This window comes from Rhipicephalus sanguineus, chromosome 6 (genome assembly GCF_013339695.2).
Source record: "Rhipicephalus sanguineus isolate Rsan-2018 chromosome 6, BIME_Rsan_1.4, whole genome shotgun sequence".
Lineage (NCBI taxonomy): Eukaryota > Metazoa > Arthropoda > Arachnida > Ixodida > Ixodidae > Rhipicephalus > Rhipicephalus sanguineus.
Window position 1 is genome coordinate 100824121 of NC_051181.1, and position 21650 is coordinate 100845770.

The following is a 21650-nucleotide window of genomic DNA, read 5'->3' on the forward strand; positions in this document are numbered from 1 at the left end:
CCACGTGGCCTCCGAGATCCGAAGCGGATTTCAGAGGCCACGTAGGCAGAAGCGCGTGATTCAGATCTGCACCACCAGGTGCGGCAACGATCCCAGCTGCTCACAAGAAAGCCGTCTGCTCCTTCAGTGGACTCATTAACTTAATTTTCGTTGATTATCCTGACAGTTAGTTGGTCTTTATCTCAAGTAAACTTATGTTCCGGTATCATGTGTATCCATATAACTCTTAACTTGAGCCGGAACCGTCGATATCGTGCCAGTTTTATTTTCTGCAAGACTTTTTCTGAATATTCGGAAAGCCGGAAGTGCTCGACCGGAAGTGCTTGGAAGAGAAACAAGAGTGTGACACACGCACGCACACACACGCACACTATTGTGCTGTATTCTGTAAGTATAACTTGTCCTCGTTAGGACCGACGAAGACAAATCCTCCTGCCGAAACGTTGGCTGCAGCGACATTTCCTGCTCAACAATTCCTTATAATTGCTCGGGCGAGTACTTACATCGTCGATATTCAGTCACTAGCATTCAGAAGCTTAGTGATTTTAGTCGTGGATTATACTCGACCTTGACAATTTTGACGTTGTCGCACAAGAGTGTGGATCCCACGAGAAGACGCGCAAGGCGGTCAACGCTTATACCGGCTCTTGAGCGGTTACGGCCGACCACTGGGTCGCTCGCTGAAAAAATCAATGCACCCTGCCGGGCAGCTTTTCAATCCGCCTTTCAATCGAATCTCCCGCTTGGCTGGAGCTGAACAAAACTGAAGGGGCGGCCTATCGTTTTGCGGCCCGTTAACTCCGTTTTCTTTTAGGAGCCGAGTTGAACCCCCTTTCCTGGCTCGGAATCGATGCTCTCGAGACAACGCGACATTCGAAAGAAACAGGATCCGTCATCGAATTTCGCTGTGCCGTGAGGAACACTTGCACGCGACATCTTTGATTCCTTTGATATTTTTTCTGCGACTTCGCACAACTGAGTGAGCGCTTGCGTGTGGTGCGGCGTAAGCAACTTTTGTGACGTAAGAGGCATTAGAAAAGGTTTATGGATTCCAAAACTCTCTCGCATATGAAAACTTGGAGGATGCTTGAGCTTCGCCTTCAAGAATAGTACGCGACAGCGTAATCGGGCCCCGTGCGCATCGCCTTCACAATCGCTAGCCTAGCTTCGGTTCTCGGTGCATGCCTCAACCGTGCCGTAAGGAAACGAACGACTGTGCGCGTATCCTAGAATGCCTACTGCAAGTACAGTTTTTAAGTATACCCACTAGGCCATAATTCGTCCCTTTGCGAATCAGCGAAGGGCCTTCGAAAGGCAACACGCGAACCTACGCAGCAGCTCACTTTGTTGATTCTTTTGCAGCTGATGATGATTAAATATGTCTTAGGACTTTGTAATGAATGGGCCTTTAAAACACCCAGTCGTTCCGCAATTCACATGATTCGATGGCTGGCGCGATTCTACGCTTCTGCCACGCAATATTATATGCGTTAAGGAGAATCCTCCCACTATATGACATTCATATAGTGCTTTTTTCCGACGCATTTTCAAGCAGTAGCCTCGCTCTGTGGTAGAACAACTGCTTGCCACGCAGACGGCCGGACTATGATTCTCACTCGAGTCCGAAGATTTTTTCTATTCATTTTATATGTACCGTTCTCAATTTTTCGGTCACGGACAAGATGATTTTTCGCTCACAACCAACGACGCTGCCACCGACGACGACGCCGCCACCGGAATTTCTGCGAAACGAGCTCTTTAACGCTAACGCGCTAAAAGTGGCGCATCCTGAAAGAAAGAGCACCTGAGCATCCTGAAAGAAAGTGCGGCAGGAATACGTCAAAGGATATCTTATTTTATTTTTTCGACTGTCCTAATTTTTTTGTTTTCGAGTCTCCTTGTTACACTACGCATCAACGGTAGGTGATTTACACTTTAATCGCTTAATCTTAAGCAAATCGAATCTGTGACACGCGGGACTCGTTGTTCGCAAACTATTTAGGAGACTGAAAACTGTATCCGTAGGAGTGTATCCGTAGGAGTGTAAAAAAGTGTATATGTACACAGGCTGAGCAGAGTGCCCACTTGGGCTTCTTGGTACAACATGGCGAAGGGAACAGCGCAGGTACCGGCGAGGTACCAGCGCGGCGCTTGACTGCCTTGTGCCTTTCTCTGTCCACGTCGGTATATGCGCTTTTCCCTTCACCGTGTAATATGCATACAGTCTTCGATGGGGCGTATAGCGTTGACATATGACAGTGCATAAAGAGAACGTTGCTTAGATGGCATACCTTTCTGTCTATCTTCCACGACACCTAGTGCTTTGGCTCTTAGTGCCGTTCTGCCTATGCACACAACATCGCGGCTTTGATTCCTGGCCATGATGGCCACATTCAGATAGGTCTGCGTGCCGAAACGATCGTGTGTTGAGCTTTTTTGGATGCGCTGTTTGAAGGAAAGGATTACATATGCGACAAGTGGTAACTCGCAACTGAAATTTTATTGTGTATATCATTTCACATATGTTTTCCAAAATCCAGCAGGCGACAAAAAAACTACATCAGAGTTAACTTAACTAAAACATCTTCAGAACATATGAGCGTTTGTGTTGTGTTTACCTTTGTTTTTCTGTCCATGTTTTGTTAAAAAAGTTTGCGTTGTTCTCCATATGTTCACGTACAACCAACCAGGCAGCGAGTACCAACTAAGCAGCCAAGTAACTTTCTTAGTTCCCGGAGAGCACGCGTGTACTCAGATACAAGGATATTGCTCGAAATTACTGCCACAAACAAGCCTTTAAACAGGCCTGAGTGGCTTCCATGGCTGTTGCACCATTCGTAAATAATTAACCAGGTGGTGACCCGTTCTCAATGCACCTCTTGGGCGGTGGTGTTGCAGTGATCAGTGTTTCTCGTATAACTTGCGATATCGTAGGACAGACTTCAGATATCCGATCAGAAAAATAACAACTGAGGGGACATTACATTCTGTCAAAGTAGTTGACTAGCGAAGCTGCTTAGCAGCCGGCACAGATGTGACACAACGGCGGCCGGTTTCGTATCAAAGTCTATGGGTTGTGTACGTGCCCATCAACGTTCAAACCACTGTGCAGAGTCTACTTAGACACATCGATTACGACATCGCCACCGAGGTTATGAGTAGGTTTCACAGCAACATATAATGTGAGAAAGCCAGCTTAGAATGACCAAGCTTGGACGGAGAAAGATGCAGCACCGAATAACATGAGAATATATTCATATAAAGACGTTTCGCCTCTCGCACCACAGCCTCGTTCACCGTGAAGCATGAACAGCAATATCACTAATTTATAAGGTCGTTCTGTCACCTGTTTCAGGCAGTGCGCCCTATTAGGGGAAGATTACCATTGCTCTTGTTTAACTTATGCGCAGTGGTACGAATCATCAGATTTCAGCGGTCGCGTAACAGTGTGAAGCCGTTGAACGAGTTTCTTTTCCGTGGCGATGACGGAAATGCTGTGCGTGTGTGTGTGCCCTTCTCTGTCCGCGTCCAGTCGCGCTGTTCAAACTTATTATCCTAGGGCCCTGGCCTACCCGGTCTTCAGCACGAGCCGCTCTGAGGGCGTTGTTGCGGTTTCTTCAAGCAACCGGACTCAATGTCAAACTTTGACTGTTGGCACAAAATGTTGCTGTGTAGTACTTGGACTACGGTCATGACTTCGTTTCGTTTGTTGTTGTTGCTGTATTTTGTCGCGTGCTGTCGTCACATCTCTTCTCCTTCTTTTTTTTATTCTTTTACATCCCCTTTCCCCTTCCCACGTGCAGTACCGTAGCAAACCGGAGAATTCTTCTGGTTAAACTCCCTGTCTTTCCTCTCTCCCTCTTCTATCTCTCTCTCTCTCTCTATTATCATCTGTTTTAAACATGTGAGCAGTCCGCGCATAGGATCTTGTAAGCGACACCTGGAAAGTTGTCCTGCTTTAATTTATCCTTAAAGTTCGTTTGGCTGTTTCCGTATTTCTGTGCCGGAACATGCGAGACGTGCACATCGTAGGAGCGCAAAATTCTGGCGAGCGCTCACTAGAGCCCGGACCATATGGCACCGGCGCTTCCTTCATTGCGGAAACGTTGCTCGGTTGAACTGGCCATGAAAGTTCACGATGCGCTGACTTGATCAATGAAGCCTTTTGCATCATATCAAAAAGAAAAGAAAAGACGGGCAATCGCGTGCGGCCAGCTCCCGATGGACGGTCTCTACGTGAGTCCGTGCTGGTCAGGATAATTATTATATTAACAAAACAGCACGAAACAATAAAAGTTTGACTGAGAGAGAGATGTAAAGACGAGGGAGAGGGGTACAGGAAGGAAATACAAGCAGGTGAACTAAACGCATTTCCGGTTTTCTACCTTGTGCAACAAAAAGGGGGCTTATGAAAACAAACAAACAAACAAACAAACAAACAAACAAACAAACAAACAAACAAACAAACAAACAAACAAACAAACAAACAAACAAACAAACAAACAGATAACGAAATAAATAAATAAATAAATAAATAAATAAATAAATAAATAAATAAATAAATAAATAAATAAATAAATAAAGGAGGAAAGAGAACACTCAAATGTGCCACTTCGTGAGGCGGTTGTACATGTCGAAACTGCAGTTCAGCAAATGCTGCGGCAAAGTTTGACGTACATGTCTCCTACGTAATAAAGTTCAGTGTGCCGGAATATCGGGTGAACATTAAACTCTAAAGCGCCGCGTTTGTTCCACCACAGGAATCGCTTAGGCGCGGGCGACAGTGATATTCGAAGCGTTACGACTATTGTGTTGCCCTCTTTTTATTCTCTCAAGGAACGAGAAGCGTGAGAACTAAGGCGCTTTTCGCCTAGATTACTTCAACAATTCAGCGCAAGTAAAAAACGAACAAATGTCCTCAGTGATGTGAAGCCAAATCCAATTAGGCACTCGTTCGCATCCTCGCTGTACGCATTCTATAAAGAGCCGCTCTATGGAGGATTCGTTTCCAATTTCTTTTCGATCGGGCAAGCCCGAATTACAAAGTAAGAAAAAAAATGCCGAAAAGGAGTCAAGTAAGCGCCTTTGACAGATTACAATTCAATTCTCCGAAGCATTCGACTCGGTCTTCTGTAGGACGCGGAGGTATTACTATCGCGAATTAAAGGCCCTTCCTGCTTTGTGCGAGTCAATCTTGCGGAACTACGGTTCGTCGTCTCTCTTACACGAAGACAGAGGTGATTTCGCGGCGTCTAAAACGGCAACGGCAAATTACTTCCGGTGCTGAAATAGCCACAGGCTTAGTAGCTTATCCAGCTATGTCTCTGTTGCGTATTCAAAAGGGCCGTAGGGAACGAAAAAAAAAAAACACAATAGAACTACATTTCTTTGCAGAATTGTGCCGTGTCACGGCCCGACTGATTTTACCTATTCCGCTCTTTTTTTTGCCAAACGTATCAATTAATTTATCCTGTAAAACGAGAGCAGGCTTTTGTGACCCTGCAATATTAAAGCCCCAGTTTCAAGAAAGCAGCTTTTTTTTTCTTCGGAAAGCTGCCATACGGTAATATGGCCGCATTTATATACTACTGGCTCATTTAAAACCTTACTTAAGTTCGATACCTTGCTTTAAAATATAACGCAGTCGAGAGCACTCGAAATATTTTTTTCCACACCAAGTAATTAATTTACGAACACTTGGACTGAATACTGGCCATATGTCTGACCCGCACCTTTCTGACTCCCATTAATTTTGGTTGCTTTCTCGCTTTTCTCGAGGCAGTGGGATAATTTGTACATTGCTTGTAAAGTACTCAAGTATGGACACTTCGGATGGCCTAACTACGCAATTTACTGTTCGCTTTGAATTTGCTTAAGACAGTTAGAATTTTGTTGACCCATAACCATGTCAAGCTTTAAACAATTATGAACAAGGTGCCTTGTTTGTTTAGGCGTGCATCGCGGGCGTTCTGTTATTATTTGTGCCACTTTCAATCAGACGAGAAACGTTAAACTTTAGCCAAAACAAGTGACTGTTGGGAACATGACCCCTATTTTCGTCTGACATAACTATGATGCAACTAAGAGGTACTCCGGGGACGCGGGCAAACACTGCTGATAATAACCGCAAGACGCTTTCGAACGCTTATTTAAGAAAAATCTTACAGTAGTTGTATTAGATCCACGCATATTGAACTCCACAAAAGTATTGAACTGATTTTTATTCAAGTGTACAAAATAACACTTAGGAAAGAGAGGACGAAATGCATTAACGCCTGACGAGGTCCTCCCACCTGTAACAACAGCAGTTTGCGCCCAAGCATTGGCAGCATAAAGGGAAGTGATTCAAAACTTACACAAGAAAACATGCAGAAGAGTAAAAGTGCATGTAAAACATTGAATACTTATACAAAGATAAAATAACATTTTGCAGAAAATTATAAAATTAGAAGCTTATTATTGTTGTAAACGCAAATCATTAGCAAAAATAAAAAGCAATGTACGATGGAATTAATGCAAAAAACTATGATAGAAGTAGTTGACTTATTTCTCGCTTGATTATATTTTCTGACATTATCTTTTATTCGACAGAACATCCCACGAAATTCTTCAGTTTTCCACACAAAGGGGTCGACCCCCCCCCCCCCTCGCCCTTTTTAGTTTCGCAAAAAAGAGTGTCTGGATAATCCCCTGCCTCCTTACTATTTCTGGCAAGTTTTATATCGCTGGCATTTCTACTTCTGCCGGAGTTCTGCCAGAGCAACGGGCTAAATGCTGTTGCCAATCGAAAAACTTTACTCTCGCAATACTCCAAAAATCTTTCACCAACAATGCGTTGTAAAATACGCCATTAACTTATAACCGACGCGCGTAGTTTAACGAACCCCAGAGAATGCATGAAAGCATAGAAAGTAACTTGAGAGCGTAAGTGAACCTCTATTACGTTCAAGCTGCTTACAACACGCATCGCTAATATCCTTTACAGCCCTACTGGCGGGCACTCTGAAGACGTTTCAGAAGTTTGCCTGCGACGGCCAGGAGCTGCAACTGCGCTGCTTCCGCAACACGAGCATCTCCATCTCGGTGGCCCAGTACGGGCGCTCCGTGCCCTACCACATGCTGTGTCCGCCGCCGTCGCACGAGGAAGGGGGCGCCACAAGCGCCAGGCAGGAGCAAGAGTACAACGGCAGCGTCGAGTGCATCGCCAAGGAAGCACTCAAGGTACTTTTATTGCGATAGCAATTATATGGACAGTCTCGGCTGACTTTTGCTGTCGCCGCCGTCATGCACCGTATATATATATATATATATATATATATATATCCCCGCGATGTCTGCGCTGAAGTCACAGAGCTTACGAAGGTCGCTTCGACGCTGCAGCGGCCGCGTTTGCGAAAGGGCGCGCTGTTCAAACAGAAATAAGTAACGACTGGGACAGTTAGTTCGCACTCGTCCTGTATGTACTTACCTGTTCGTTCGTTTCGTGCGTCCTGCTTTATGTTTGAGCAGTGCGCTTCCAGTGTCGAGCTGTGACGCATAATAGTTCGCGCTGGTGCTGTGTGCGTTCTTTTCGTGTGTCCTTTGGGCTCGAGCGACGCGCTGGCAATTTCGAGCTGCTTTCCGTTCTTCGCGTTACATTACAATTTATTGCTATCGCATTCATTGCTTCGCCGTTGCGGCGAAACTGTGACTTTTTGTGCCACATGCTCAATTTAGGCTCCGCTATTTAAAGGAATAAGCTTCGTGCATCTTACAGTTCAGCAAGGTTACAAAATAAGCGTATGCAGAGCGCCCTGAGAGAAAGGTTAACGGATAAAGAGAGAGAGACAAAAAGAAAGGGAGAAAAAGAGAGCGGAGCCTAACTATAATAGAAAATCTGGTCTTCTACCTCCATCTAAGGCGTTGGGGAATAAGGGGTGGAGAGGTATTATCAGCTGAACACGAATTCGTTGTGCTCGGGAGATCAAATCTGTTATAACCGCCTCGCCGTGCGAATCACTGTAGTAATTGGGCTGACTACGAAGCTAAGGTGCGAAAATGTGAGAGTGAAATAACTGACTACTTGAAATGCGAAGAACTATAATTAAGCGAATAATTTAATTTCAAGAAATCGAGAGTTCGACGGACACCCGTCTGGTCGGGAGGAAACATGATGAAGGGAACGAGGTACACCGACCAAATAAAAGCTTAAAAGAAAACGACGTTTCGGTTTCCATACGGAAGCCTTGTTCACAACCGTAACGTCGTTTTCTTTTAAGCTTTTATTTAGTCGGTGTACTTCGTTCCCTTCATCAAATTTAATTTGAAGCTGTCAAGGTGGCGAGCGATTGACGTTAACCAGGAAAACATCTGCTTAGCTACCATACGCTTGTGATAGTTAAAGGGGAACAGACAGAAGAAATAGTACAAGCGGCGAAGGTGCGGTTATGCGCACAAGGTGGACGAGCATTCGTAAAAAGTTCCTTGCATCTTCGTGCTACCTTCTGGTCGTTGACAGGTAATACTGTCTGTGCAGAGCTAACTTCTAAGTGCAATGAACTTATAGACCAAAGACGAACGGCGTCCCTCCGTGGTCACGAAGTTCCAAGCGAAATAGCCGCCGAGCTTCTCCGCTAAGCCAAGAGAGGGCGCCACCATTCCATCATCGGAAAGTTTCTGAGAATTTCGCCACTAGGGGCGCTCCCACGCATTAGATAGGGCAGGTTTTGAGGCGAGGGAGGCTCAGAGCAAAATAAGGTTCGAAGAAAGGCTAAGGAATATGAAGGAGAGTAGATGGGCAGAGAAGGTGTTCCGTTACTTGTATAGGAAGAGCGTGGACACACAGTGGAGAAAAAGAACTAGGAGGCTCACTAGTAAATATACGGCTGGTAGTGTAAGCAGTATGTCAACAAAGAGCGTTAAGCGAAAAGTCAGAGAGGCGGAGAGGATTTACTGGATGGCAGCTATGGAGAAAAAACCGGCTTTGAGTAACTACCGAAAGGGCAAAAATGAAATAAGGAGGGAGGCATTTTACGACAATTCAATGGGAAGCGCTTTACGGTTTGAAGCGAGATCGGGTTGCCTTAGAACGGGTAGTTATAAAGCGAGATTCAGTAAAAAAGAAGAACAATGCACGTGCTGCGGGGAAGATCAGGAAACGGCGGAGCATGTTCTGATTGAATGTGGAGACATCCACCCAGGTGTACGTTTGGGCACGAGCCTACATGACACCTTGGGTTTCAGAGACAATGGAAAGCTGAACACATCCGGGATTGAAATAAGTAAGAGACGGTTAGAGTATTGGTGGCAGAAAACTAGAGAGAAAGGACAAAAATAAATATTGGGAAAAAAATAAGGACATTCTGCCGTAAAGGGCACAGAACGGTGCTGAAAACTTAAGGTTTTTTTTTTCTTCTGGAGTAAAATAGTTTTAATTGAAGTAAAGACACTAGGCCAACGTTAAAAAAAAAAGAGTAAAGGTCTTTTTTTTCGAGCATGGTGGCACACTTGTCACCGCCCCGTTATAAAGGGGACGCTCATAGCATCCATTCATCCAACAGGAAGGCGCCGGCTGGCGAAGGGTCTTTCCCGCCATGGACGCCGCTGAGGAGGCTAGCCAAGAATGACAGCGCGCGCTCGCCCGAGAACGGCAATGCCGACGAAGCGTTGATCCCGCCGTCAGGGCTAAGCGAGCAAATATAAACATAAGAGAAACACAGGGTCAGGGCGTGCATTGCACTTCCCCAGTACTCACTCAGAGTGGAGCTACCCACGATCTTTTTGCACACAGTCGTAATGCCGTGAAGCTGCTGCTTCTTCCATAAATAGGAGGCAAAAAGGAGAAAGAAAGGAAGGGTTACAATAAGCGATGTGTTTGAAATGGAGAGCTAAATTGTTGTAACTGTTATGGTTAACAGGTAGTCCATACCGCAAAGGCGGCGTTGATAAAATTATAACAATCTCGAAATATACTGATTTTTTAGGGGAAACGAACGCCGAAGCACGTTAATACGAGCACTAGAAGACAATTTCTTTTGCGTATACATCTTGCCTCCTGTTTAGTTTGCAGACAGTGGGTCTCTTAATTAGAGATCTTTAGGCAGACAGGAAGACCTTTTACGCAGAAAAGATAAAAAGAGCAATAATTTGTAAATGTAGAACAAGCACTAACGAATAACGACATCAAGTGGCCAAAAATATACGTGTTTGCATGCCTTGCTTCATATACAAGTCGCCACGCACCGTTTGGCTGTTGTCTTTTAACACTTCGTCCTTTTAACACTTTCACAAGGGTGAGGAGATAGGCTACATTAAAGCCGACCATTCCAATACATATTTAAGAGTTCCTTTCGGCTACCTTTTTGATATTCGAGGACATATATATTGTGACTTCTTAATAACTACATTACAACTAACTCCTCGCAAAGATAAGCTTCTTTCGAGCCAAGTTCGAGGAACTGTTTATTTATGGAGCTCTTTTTGCTCATCAATTTATCAGATCCGTCTTGACCATTCAGATATAAGGAATAAGCTTCAGCATCTTCAGCTTCGTGCCATTCAGATATAATCTGAATGGTCGTAACGAATGTCACTGAAACAAATTAATAATTGTTGGTACTTTACGTCCCAAAACCACGACATGATTATGGGGACGCCGTAGTGGAGGGCTCCGGAAATTTCGACCATCTGGTGTACCTTAACGTTAACCTAAATCTTAAGTACACGTGCCTCTATCATTTCGCCTCCATCGAAATGCGGCCGGGATTCGATACCGCAACCTTCGGGTCAGCAGCCGAGAGCCAGAACCACTAGACCACCGTGGCGGGTAGCAAAACAAATTATCAGGAACGCTCAGTCGCTCATGCCTGTCTCTTGATGTACGACTGACGCCTACACAGGTGGTGGAGGCCGCATGCCGGGAGAAGCGGGAGTGCATGGTGAGGACTGACGTCAAGTCATTCATGGTGGACCCTTGCCCGGGAGTGTACAAGTACGCCGAAGTCGCCTACAAGTGCAGACCCAGTGAGTCACTACAGCCTCTGGTCTTCCTCCACTGCTTGGCTTCTTTTGAATTCCTTGTATGATAGCCAAACCCTGCACGTGCGATCTCCTACTCTTGCTTAGTTACATGATTAAAGAACTGCGCTGCAGTTACAGGGACAAAGGAAGTTAGGGAGGACGCACGCTACGACACGACAGGCGCAATCGTGTTTCGACGCTTGTCGGGCCTACTTCATAAAGCGTGTCCTCCCTAACTTCTTTTGTTCCTGTAACTGTAGCGCAGTTCTTTAATCATGCAAAACCTAGCTAGCCCAATACTTCACTTTGCTAATGCTTAGTTAGAGTTCTAAAGGAGGATCGGCGGCTTTTTATTTATCAGCGCATGTTCGAGAATCTACGCAGCAGATGTGACCTCCTCCTCCTCCTCCCCCCCCCTCCCCAGTGTCTGTATTTCTTTTGTCTCACAGCGCTTATTCAATAACCCTTCTTTCCTTTTACAGCCACGTTCTCAAATCGGATAGTGTGCGAGAACGGCGTGCTCAACCTACGCTGCCACAAGAACCTGCGCATCGTCGTCTACTCGGCCAACTTCGGAGGAACAGAGAAGGGCGTGCCCGAGTGCCCGCAGAGGCAGGACGTCAAGCTGTCCGGTGCGTTTCCGTTATTGTCTGCGAGTCTTTAGAGTTGATTACTTCAAGCGAAGCTTGTTACGAGTTACAGATTTCGGTAGCAGCGTTGTAATACGTGAAAAACCCGGCGCCTTGAGCTTACAGAAAGGCGTTGCTCGAAGGTGCCCCGGTCACACGAGTATTGGTATGCGCCATTTGCTAATAACAGATGCTCTCTCAATCGTGAACTTGTCGGGTATCAGCCGTGTCCGATATGGCGATGTGATTTTTAAAGACGATAGTCTTTCTTGGGATGCTTAAACGGAGAAATTTTGGTCTGTCTTTCTGTCTGCCTGTTTGTCGGCACGTCCCTCGATTCAGCCATTCGGCCAAATTTGAACCACTTGCCCAAGGGCCAGCCGTCTTGAACTGGTACGGCTGTTCATACTTGTGAACGTTGTCGATCAAAAAGTAAATATCATGCATATCTGAGGTGCAACATCACTAGGTAAGTATTAGGTGGCGTGTTCCTTTAATAGAAAATGCATACATACGTAATTTTAAGGACCCTAGTTTCTTAAGCTGCGTTGAAAATGCGACTGCGCTGAAATATGCCTTCCTCCGTGCCCTCCGCACGAGCTCATTGTTGTGTTTCGGTTTCGGTTCTGTATTGCACTGTACGAATGCCATGGGTTGGTGTTGAAAAACTTTAGTTTTGAGAAGGCCAAGAAGGTGAAAAAAAATATTTCAAAAATGAAAAAGCAGCGTTGTGGGCGGCCTTCAGGCTGCCGGTTGTGGGTGCCGCTCTGGCATTCTTGTTTTACCCAGGCGACGTGTAAATAAAAGAGTGTGTGGAGAGTACTCGTTGAGTGCGGACATTTCTTCTGCTTCAGCGCTTCGCGCCAAACCGCGTTGCTTCAGCGCTTCGCGCCAAACCGCGTGTTCGGGCTGGCTGGCGTCCCCGCCGGTCGCGTTGGTCACCGCCGGTCTTCGCCTGCTGCTGCGCCGGGACTACCAGCACGCAACACAGCACTCATGTTTACCGACGTATTGCCAGATGGCGTCCATATCTCACACAGCGCCTCTTCTATCGTCTTTACACGACATTTGCAGCGAAGCACGCAGATACGCGGCCAATTTTTATCGAGGTCACTTGCCATTTAACTTTGCCACATTTCATTCTTGCGTGGACATGAACGCATGTCCTCACGTTCCGGTGCCGGCGACGGAACGTGAGTCATCAGGCACGATGCCAAATGTGTAGGCGCGCCCTCACGCCAAGCCCGCAACCAATTAGAGCCGTTTCGCTTCCTCGGAACATGGGTGATCAGGCACGATGCCAACTGTGTAGGCGCGCCCTCACGCCAAGCCCGCAACCAATTAGAGCCGTTTCGCTTCCTCGGAACGTGAGTGATCAGGCACGATGCCAACTGTGCAGGCGCGCCTTCACGCCAAGCCCGCAACCAATAAGAGCCGTTTCGCTTCCTCGGAAGGTGAGTGATCAGGCACGATGCCAACTGTGTAGGCGCGCCCTCACGCCAAGCCCGCAACCAATTAGAGCCGTTTCGCTTCCTCGGAACGTGAGTGATCAGGCACGATGCCAACTGTGTAGGCGCGCCTTCACGCCAAGCCCGCCAACCAATAAGAGCCGTTTCGCTTCCTCGGAACGTGAGTGATCAGGCACGATGCCAACTGTGTAGGCGCGCCCTGACGCCAAGCCCGCAACCAATTAGAGCCGTTTCGCTTCCTCGGAAGGTGAATCATCAGGCACGATGCCAACTGTGTAAGCGCGCCTTCACGCCAAGCCCGCAACCAATAGGAGCCGTTTCGCTTCCTCGGAACGTGAGTGATCAGGCACGATGCCAACTGTGTAGGCGCGCCCTGACGCCAAGCCCGCAACCAATTAGAGCCGTTTCGCTTCCTCGGAAGGTGAATCATCAGGTACGATGCCAACTGTGTAGGCGCGCCTTCACGCCAAGCCCGCCACCAATAAGAGCAGGTTTCGCTTCCTCGAACGTGAGTGATCAGGCACGATGCCAACTGTGTAAGCGCGCCTTCACGCCAAGCCCGCAACCAATAAGAGCCGTTTCGCTTCTTCCTGGAATGGGAAGAAAGACAAAAACAAACAAGGATATAAAGAAGGAGAGAAAGGAAAGTAGTAAGCCAGGCACGCACACGCCAAGCTTCCATTCCCTCGATAGAGGAAGGGCTCCTGAATTCTTTTGAAACAATTAACTAAACTGGTTTTTTCATTATCGAAAATGTGTGACAGTCTGAATAAAAGAAAGGTAACTGTTCTTAAATGGTACTAGGATCTTCTCAGCTCGGTAAATTACGGTCCCATCGTCCAAGTGAGTGAGACGCATCGAAATGAGAACATTTACGCATATTACGTATGTATTTGAATATAGAAAGTGTAACAGGTCTAAATGAAACATTCTTTCGTAAGAAACATGTTGTGAGACGCCGCGTGTTAAGTTACACGTATATTTTGATGCTCCTCTGATGTACAGTCGGTGGCTCTCTCAGTCGTGGACTATCGCTCCTGTTGCTAGAGCATGGGTGAATATTTGATCACACTTTCAAATAATAGAGTAGCAGAGTAATAGAGTAATAAGTAATAATAATAATAGAGTAATAATTCAATTTTGATTACTATTTTTCATCGCAATGAATCGATTGACGTCCGGTGAGCAAAATCAGTTTATTGTTGTTAGAGCTTCGCTTTCATGAGAGTCAAGAAGAACTGCGTTATAAGGCTTTCGAGATTGTGCCAGATTCTCTTTCTGGAGTCGGGATAAAAGTTCGCCCCATGAAGGCTGCAGTGCACAAGCCGGCGATACCAAAAATCTAGAATACATCCTAGCTACAGTTGGGCTTACATAACGGCGTCGGAGTGTGTTTGATATGCTCAATATGTTACCATTGCATCAGCAAGTCACTGACCTTAAAAAAAATGGAAGAGCACATTAAAGGGTCTATCTCTTTTTTTTTATGCTAACGCACGGAAGTCACCTGTATTACTAATCTTTAGCTCGTGCATTTAAACCACCAAATCTGAACAACCAATACAAAGATTGTGGCAGCTGCGCACTAATGGTGCGATGACTGAGAAAACAGCGGATCTGGTGGGGGGTTCCCTTCCTCCTTTCCCTCCTCCTCAACCTCCCTTCACTATCCTACCCCCTTGCTATACTATACTATACATGACTATGTCATGATATACCCTCTCACCTCATTATTTCCCTCCTTCTCACCCTCACATCAGTCCTTTTCACCTTCACTTCCCTTTGCCGTACCCTTGCTAAACTATACTATACAAGCATAGTCAATGCTTTACCCTCTCCCTTCCTCCTTTCCTTCTTCCTTATCCTCATATCACTCCTCCTCGCCTTCACTTCCCTTTCCCACACCTTAGCTATACTATACTATACTACGCATGGCTATACTATGGTAGGAGCTTATTGGCCCATACCCACTTTCTGTGGCGCATATCCGCCAATCTTTTATTGCGATAGCAATTATATGGACAGTCTCGGCTGGAAAATGTCCGTACCCGTCGCCGTCATGCACCGTATATGTATAAGTATGCATATACTAATTCAGAAAAATGCTTCTGAAGCGCGGAATCGAAACAGGGACCTCTTGCTCCGCAGCGAGTGGCGCTATACGCCACGGAACGCAGGTCCTCCGCATAGCTAACGGCGAGCGTTATATACTTTGCCGCTGGACGGACTCAGAGATGGCCGGCGTTCATAAGCGTTTCTTCATTACCAGCGAGATGGCGCTAGGAGCGCGACGAGCGCATTTAAAAGTCGTCGGCGAGCTCGCTCGCTTCTTCTTATATCGCAAGGAGAACCTTGGCCTTTGCTGTCTGCTCGCGCGGTTTCATATCCACCAATCTTTTTTTCTACACTACGCGGACATACCTCGAGCTTAATCAGCTCCGCTCTTAAAGGGTTTTGATTAATGGGGTTACAAGTTTATCTTGAGGTTGATACTCTTACCAACCTTCTCCTGACGCAGTGTGCCAGGTGAGTTACGCGACCGAGACGGTGCTGACGTCATGCCACGGGAGGCGCAGGTGCACCGTGGCGGCCGACATGGGCACCTTCGGCAACCCCGGCTGCCACAAGGACTCGCGGCTCTACCTCAAGGTTGTCTACACCTGCGGTAGGCCACTGCACTGTCGAGCTCGGTTAATAGGCCTCGCCGCGTCCGTGCCTGTTTAAACGAGGCCTCCAAACTAGGGCTTCAGCTGAGCTTTAAAAAAGTTACACAATCTTACTCAATATGCGGCTATTAGTTAGACCTGTGCGGGTTTCGGTAATCTGCCATCTTCTACCATCTTAAACCGAGTATCTACCATCTTAAGTTGAGCACAATTTCCTTCGATAATTATAGAAACAGCATGAGAAATGAGAAAAGCAACAGCCGCTAGAATTAGCAAGATAAGACACACCCCCCCCCCCCCCCCCTCCCCCACCCCCTCCATTTAGAGTACGTTCCCTAGTATTTATACTTTTCACGCGAAGAAGGAACGGGTGGAGGGAGTTATCTCGTTGTGTAATCCCTCCCTCCCTCCCTCCCTCCTTCTTTTCATTTTCGGTTCCTGTCCTATACTTTGCCCATTTTCTTAAACTGCCTTCCTGTTTGTCGTGCAGCGCCGAAGGAAATACTTAAGGACCTCGATATCGGCGGCACCGACTCGCCCAAGGACAGGATGGACGAAGAAGAAGAAGGATACGTGGAAGAAGCGGGCTACCAGCCATCCACCTTCAGTCCCGAAGGAGGTCCCCACGCACCGGCCAAGTCTCTGCCTGGTAGGCTGCACATGTTCCGGGCTTCGACAAGCTTTGATACCTCTGCCAGGACTCAGTGTTACGACAAAAGAAAGAAAGAAAAAGAAAAAGTATGAGAAACCGCAGTACTAGGCTGTTTTCTTGTTATCTCCCTCTAAGAACGATATTTTTTTCTTGCCAGAACCACGATATGATTATAAGGCACGCCGTGTTGGGGGACTCTGGATTAATTTTGACCACCTGGAGTTCTTTAACGTTACGGATACGTACACGGATGTTCTTTTTGTCATTGTGTACCGATCAAATTGCGGCTGCCGTGATAGGGAATTGAACCCGTGCCTTCGAGCTTAGCGTCGCGGCACCTTGCCTACTAAATTAACACGCGGGTGCTTAAAATCCGAGTAAAAGCCTAATGGGCCGACCTACGGGGGTCGCGCTCCCTAATGCTTCCCTCCCTGTGCTATATTACTTTTCATTCCTTAACCCCCTTTCTCCAAAGTAGGGTAGCAAACCGGACGCGAGTTTGGCAGACCTCCCTACCTTTCCTATCTCTATTCCGCCTTGTTGCCGTACGTTAAGGGTAACATTTTACCGTTACTATTTTTTAAATTCTTTTTACTTATCTTATGGCAAATCCCTCCTCCTTATGACTGCGTTTTCTACTGCTGCAGCCGCTCCGATGGATCGAGACTTGGTGCCGGAGCCAGCGAACAAAAAGATCGACATGCTGAGAGACAGGACGGCGGAAGACGACAAGCACGTCAACTGCACTTTGAATGGGAGCGAACACAGAGCCATCGGCTTCATCACCGAATGGGTGGCCGCTTACAAGTTTGTAAGAGGTGCGTTGGCAGAGTGCGCAGGCATCGCTTGTTATCGCTCTCTCTCTCTCTCTCATACCTTTCCGCGATTTATGAACGAACGGTCAATGGTGGCCTCTAAACAGGGATCGCCGGAATGGAATGGCGAGTGGCGGTGGCCCGTACTACCGCATTCATTCACATAATCTCAGCACTCGGCTGTAATTACTCGTATACTTCAAGGGCTAGCGAGCATTGGCTACCGTTGGCTCAGTATTGGCTAGTGCTGGCGAATGTTGTTTAAATTGCGCTAAGTGCGAACTTTGGCTAGTTTTGACTCAATGATGATACGTATTCACTAATGTCTGCTATCTTATCCGCTGTCATAACAACGTCTTCGTTCAGCCTCAATTAAGCACGCGATTCTTTCACATATACATAGTCTTAATGAAATCCTGGGCAAAGTGCTATAGCTGTAGTCAGGAAACTATATCAAAAGGACTAGTTTTCTGCTCACAGCTTGCACTTCACGCAGGAGATTACTAGAGAGTGTAGTCAACAACTCCAGTTTGGTCTGCCCTACTTTTTTTTTCGTCATTCCCCTGTATAGGGTAGCAAACCAGACAGAACCCGGTTAGCGTTCCCTGCATTTCACTTTATCTACGCCTCGCTACCTATCCTCTTTCAAGCATCTCTGTATGCCAACTGGGCTCCGCCGAAGAGAGGCCACACTGCTTTATCGCTTATGGCTAGGGGTGGTATCTACGAAATCTCATTCATTTCGCATTGGAATAGCCCACAACGCTCTTTGCGATGCCTGTCGTTGCGAGGAAACGCTACACACCACATCCTGTGCGACTGTCCGGTATATAATGTTCAGAGACAGGCACCATGGCGTCCGTTCTAGCGCACCTTGACCACAGACAAATGTCGATTGAAACTATTCTTGCATGTCGTCGACAGAAGACATCGCAGCTGAAGACGACGAAGGCACTTCTGAGGTTTTTAAGAGAAACGGACTTAGACAAGCGGCTGTGACCGTAATGTCGCGTACCACGCAAGAGTGACGGACTGGGACTGACTGTGTGTGTGCTGTGTTATGTACTGTCTTTCTCTCTCTCTTTCCTCTCCATCTTTAAATCTCCGTGTTCTCATGTGTAGGGTAGCAAACCGGTTTTCCTAAACTGGTTAACCTCCCTGCCTTTCCCTCTCTACTATATTTTCTCGCTTTCTCCTTCGTAAAACAATTAATGACCCGGACGAGTGGTTGTTGTGACTAAACATTTGCCCTTTACTTTTGTCTCCCCCCCCCCTCTCTTTTCTCCCTCAACGTTACGACCCACAGCGAACAAAGAAAAGTTTATACTCTACGTACTGCTGAGTCTGGGCTTCGGCGTCGTCGCCTTCCTGGCAGTGCTGTCGACTCGCCTGTACGTGCAGCGACGCCGCGACGACCCGCCCGAGGCCGCCGAGACGAAGTGCTCCGAGCCGCTGTCGGGCTCGTTCGACGAGTGCGACGGCGGAGGAGGAGGCAGGGTGGACCAAGCGGACGCCTCCACCGGGGGCTCGGCGACTAGGCACGCACACACCATCGAAGTCGTGCGCTACGCGAACAGACCGGGCATACGTCGCCACGACAGCGATACTTACCCGAGGGCACCCGTCACGAGGTCCACGACCAGCTACTACTACAGCTAGTGGTAAACGGGCCGAGGAGGATACTCGTCTTAGGTATTTTTTTTGTCTCGTTCGCACTCTGGTAACCTCCTCGAGCCAATATACACACTGAGAAACGCACCGATGCCAAAACAAGCGAGAATTTAAGTGCCCATGTCACCCGGCTAATGAAACGTCATTTCCATCGAGTGACATTAAATGAATTTACGTAATTCTTTCAGCATGCTGTTACAATAATAAGACAAATGTTACTTGAAGAGACGGAGAGAGATGTATACAAATAAAAGAAAGGCCGGGAATTGCAGGAGGTTAAACCGGAAGACGGAGTTCTGGTCTGCTACCCTACGTAGGGAGAAGGCAAAGGGGGCTAGAATAGTAGACGTAGGCCAGGAATAGAAAAAAAAGTAGAGGAGAATTACAGTCTTTCTAATAGGTCAATGCCGCGTAAAATGCTTCGAGAGTGCCTTGATCGACGTCCGGTGCAGCGACTGTTTAGGTCATAATTCCAGGATTGTACTCTAAAAGTGGCCGGCAGTTATGACGGGCCAACACGCCCGCTACCAATGGGTTGTGCGCGCTGTAGCAAGGGTGGAACATGATCTATAGTTTCTTCGCTTCCTCAGTGATGGCAAGCAGCGCTACCTTCCGTACCGATTTGGAATTTCGTTTGAAAATGATAACAGTGACCTCAGCCTCCTGTGTCATGACCACGGGTTGAAAGGAGAGTGATAACGAACGTTCCATTAACGACTCTATATTCCAGAAATAATTGTTCGTAATAAGGAGGAGGAGACAACTTCATTCTAGAGAAATGTCAGAGGTTTGTAGACGGCCGCTTACTGCGGCGACCTCTCCTGTCCAGGCAATGATTGATTTTTGTAGTTTTTCTTTGGAGGACCGTATTAGAGTCTCCCACGTCGTTTCTATTGAGAAAATGTGGATGAAAAATATATGCTTGCCGTTTATGCAGTTTGCTACAGCTGCACAACCTAAGTCAAGCCGAGATCCAAACAAAAAAATGAATAAAACAAAAAACGGACTCAGCCATGGCTTTGGCCAAAGCCATGGCGGTTACTGGGAATGGTCCGACCGCTTTTGTGTAATTATCACACTGTTTTTTAATTACATAGATCAGAAACATGTGTAATTGGCAATAATATTAGTGCATCCATAGCATCGATACTTCGCATTAGGTCTGAAATCGAACGCGAATGAGTTCTGTTAATTCATTCTTTTGAAAATATGGCTTTCACTGATTGTAATTTTGTTTTCCCGTGTGGCAACGAAGGAATGACATTACGCACGAATGGCATTCGTTGTAAATGACATTACATTAGCCACGTGACAGGGCTGCAACGCGCACATGTCAAGACTTGGACGTCCGTTTAATCGCGCTGTTCGCGAAAGCCTGGTGGTCGTCTTTTGTTGTGGACCGCAGACATCTCGCTGTAGGTAAAAAATGCTACTTACGTCAACAGGCTGTATATTTGGGGGTGTTGGGGCTACTGAACACCTCCCATCCGCTGTTTTAACTTGGCCGTGCACTTGCGTGAATTGCGTGCGACCCGTCAAAGAGTCGGCTGCGCCATCTCGACGCGACTACAGTGTTGTGATAGCGACAGCTTGTACAATATGTACAGTAACCAATTTTAACCGTATAACGACAGTGCCTGCGAGCGCCAATTGAGTTGTTTAACTATGAGCAATATGTTGAGCATATCAAAAGCCTCGCTGACTTCTTCTTGGGCTTCGAACGAGGAACTGAACGGAACCAGAGTTCCCAATGGAAGAGGTCAGAGTTCAGGGACATTAGGAATCCGTTGTTGAGATGGAAATCAATATAAAGCGTTTGCATCGGCTGACAAACATTTTTAACGCTGACCGCGAGTAAAGACGAGTTGAATTAGAAGAATGAACAAATCTGTCAACATGACTGTGGTTGTGATGTGAGTAATAGCTCTTTCGGCAAGATGGTATATAGACTGTCAAGCTCTACGAGGTTGTGGCTGTCAAAAAAAAAAAAAAAGACGCGCATTTTTCTGCATTTCCTGTATAATTTGCCGTAAGAATATGTGACGCCACCACCCAAGTAACGATATAAAAAACTCGATGTATTACTTCACGGTGACGCACAACTCTTGAGACAGTAGGACTGGGCATGTTGGTATAACATGACAAAGAGTGCTTAACAGCGCAAACGACCGGAGGGGATAGAAGAGACGAGACAGAGCGCTGAACGACAACATGAGGATGGTCTCGTCTCGTCTCTTCTATCCCCTCCGGTCGTTTGCGCTGTTAAGCACTCTTTGGCACAACTCTTGATTACAAAACACATGGCTTTAGAGTAGAAAGACTGGTATCCTCGCACTTTCCGTAAAATTCCTCATGAAATTGCTCACACACCTGCTGGAAAAATCGGTAGTTTCGTTTTCTTCACACGTGCGTTCGTGTGAGCCCCTTCTCGTCACTACTGCGAACCCGCATGACTTGAGTCATTCGTTATACGAATTACAGTGGCGTGAAGGGTCACGAATCACACAAAAGCACTGCACCGAGTGCACCTAGGCCTGAAGTGGTGAAGAGGCCGCATTTTACTCGGCACTTGCGGGACATACTCACTAGCACTTCTGTCAAACGCACACTGTTCAGTTCACGGCATTGCAAGGGACGGTGTCGTATGATTTATTTTGCACGCGTGGATCAAACTATGGCTCACTGTACGTACGTCTTGGACTTGAAAAGTTCAGCTGCAAATCCCTCGGCAACTTTTGACGTGAGAGTGC

General features: G+C 46.8%; 1 protein-coding gene across 1 annotated transcript in view; it reads left to right on the forward strand.

Moving 5' to 3' along the window:
• LOC119396032 (protein eva-1) overlaps nucleotides 1-21043 on the forward strand; it is a 105274-nt gene extending 84231 nt beyond the window's left edge. Inside the window, exons 2-8 of the mRNA XM_037663072.2 lie at nucleotides 6986-7221; nucleotides 10878-11001; nucleotides 11481-11630; nucleotides 15615-15761; nucleotides 16253-16411; nucleotides 17062-17232; nucleotides 18536-21043. Of these exons, the coding sequence (XP_037519000.1) occupies nucleotides 6986-7221; nucleotides 10878-11001; nucleotides 11481-11630; nucleotides 15615-15761; nucleotides 16253-16411; nucleotides 17062-17232; nucleotides 18536-18888 (1340 nt within the window). The 3' untranslated portion in view covers nucleotides 18889-21043. The remainder of the gene's footprint in view (nucleotides 1-6985; nucleotides 7222-10877; nucleotides 11002-11480; nucleotides 11631-15614; nucleotides 15762-16252; nucleotides 16412-17061; nucleotides 17233-18535) is intronic.
• Nucleotides 21044-21650: the final 607 nt, after the last annotated feature.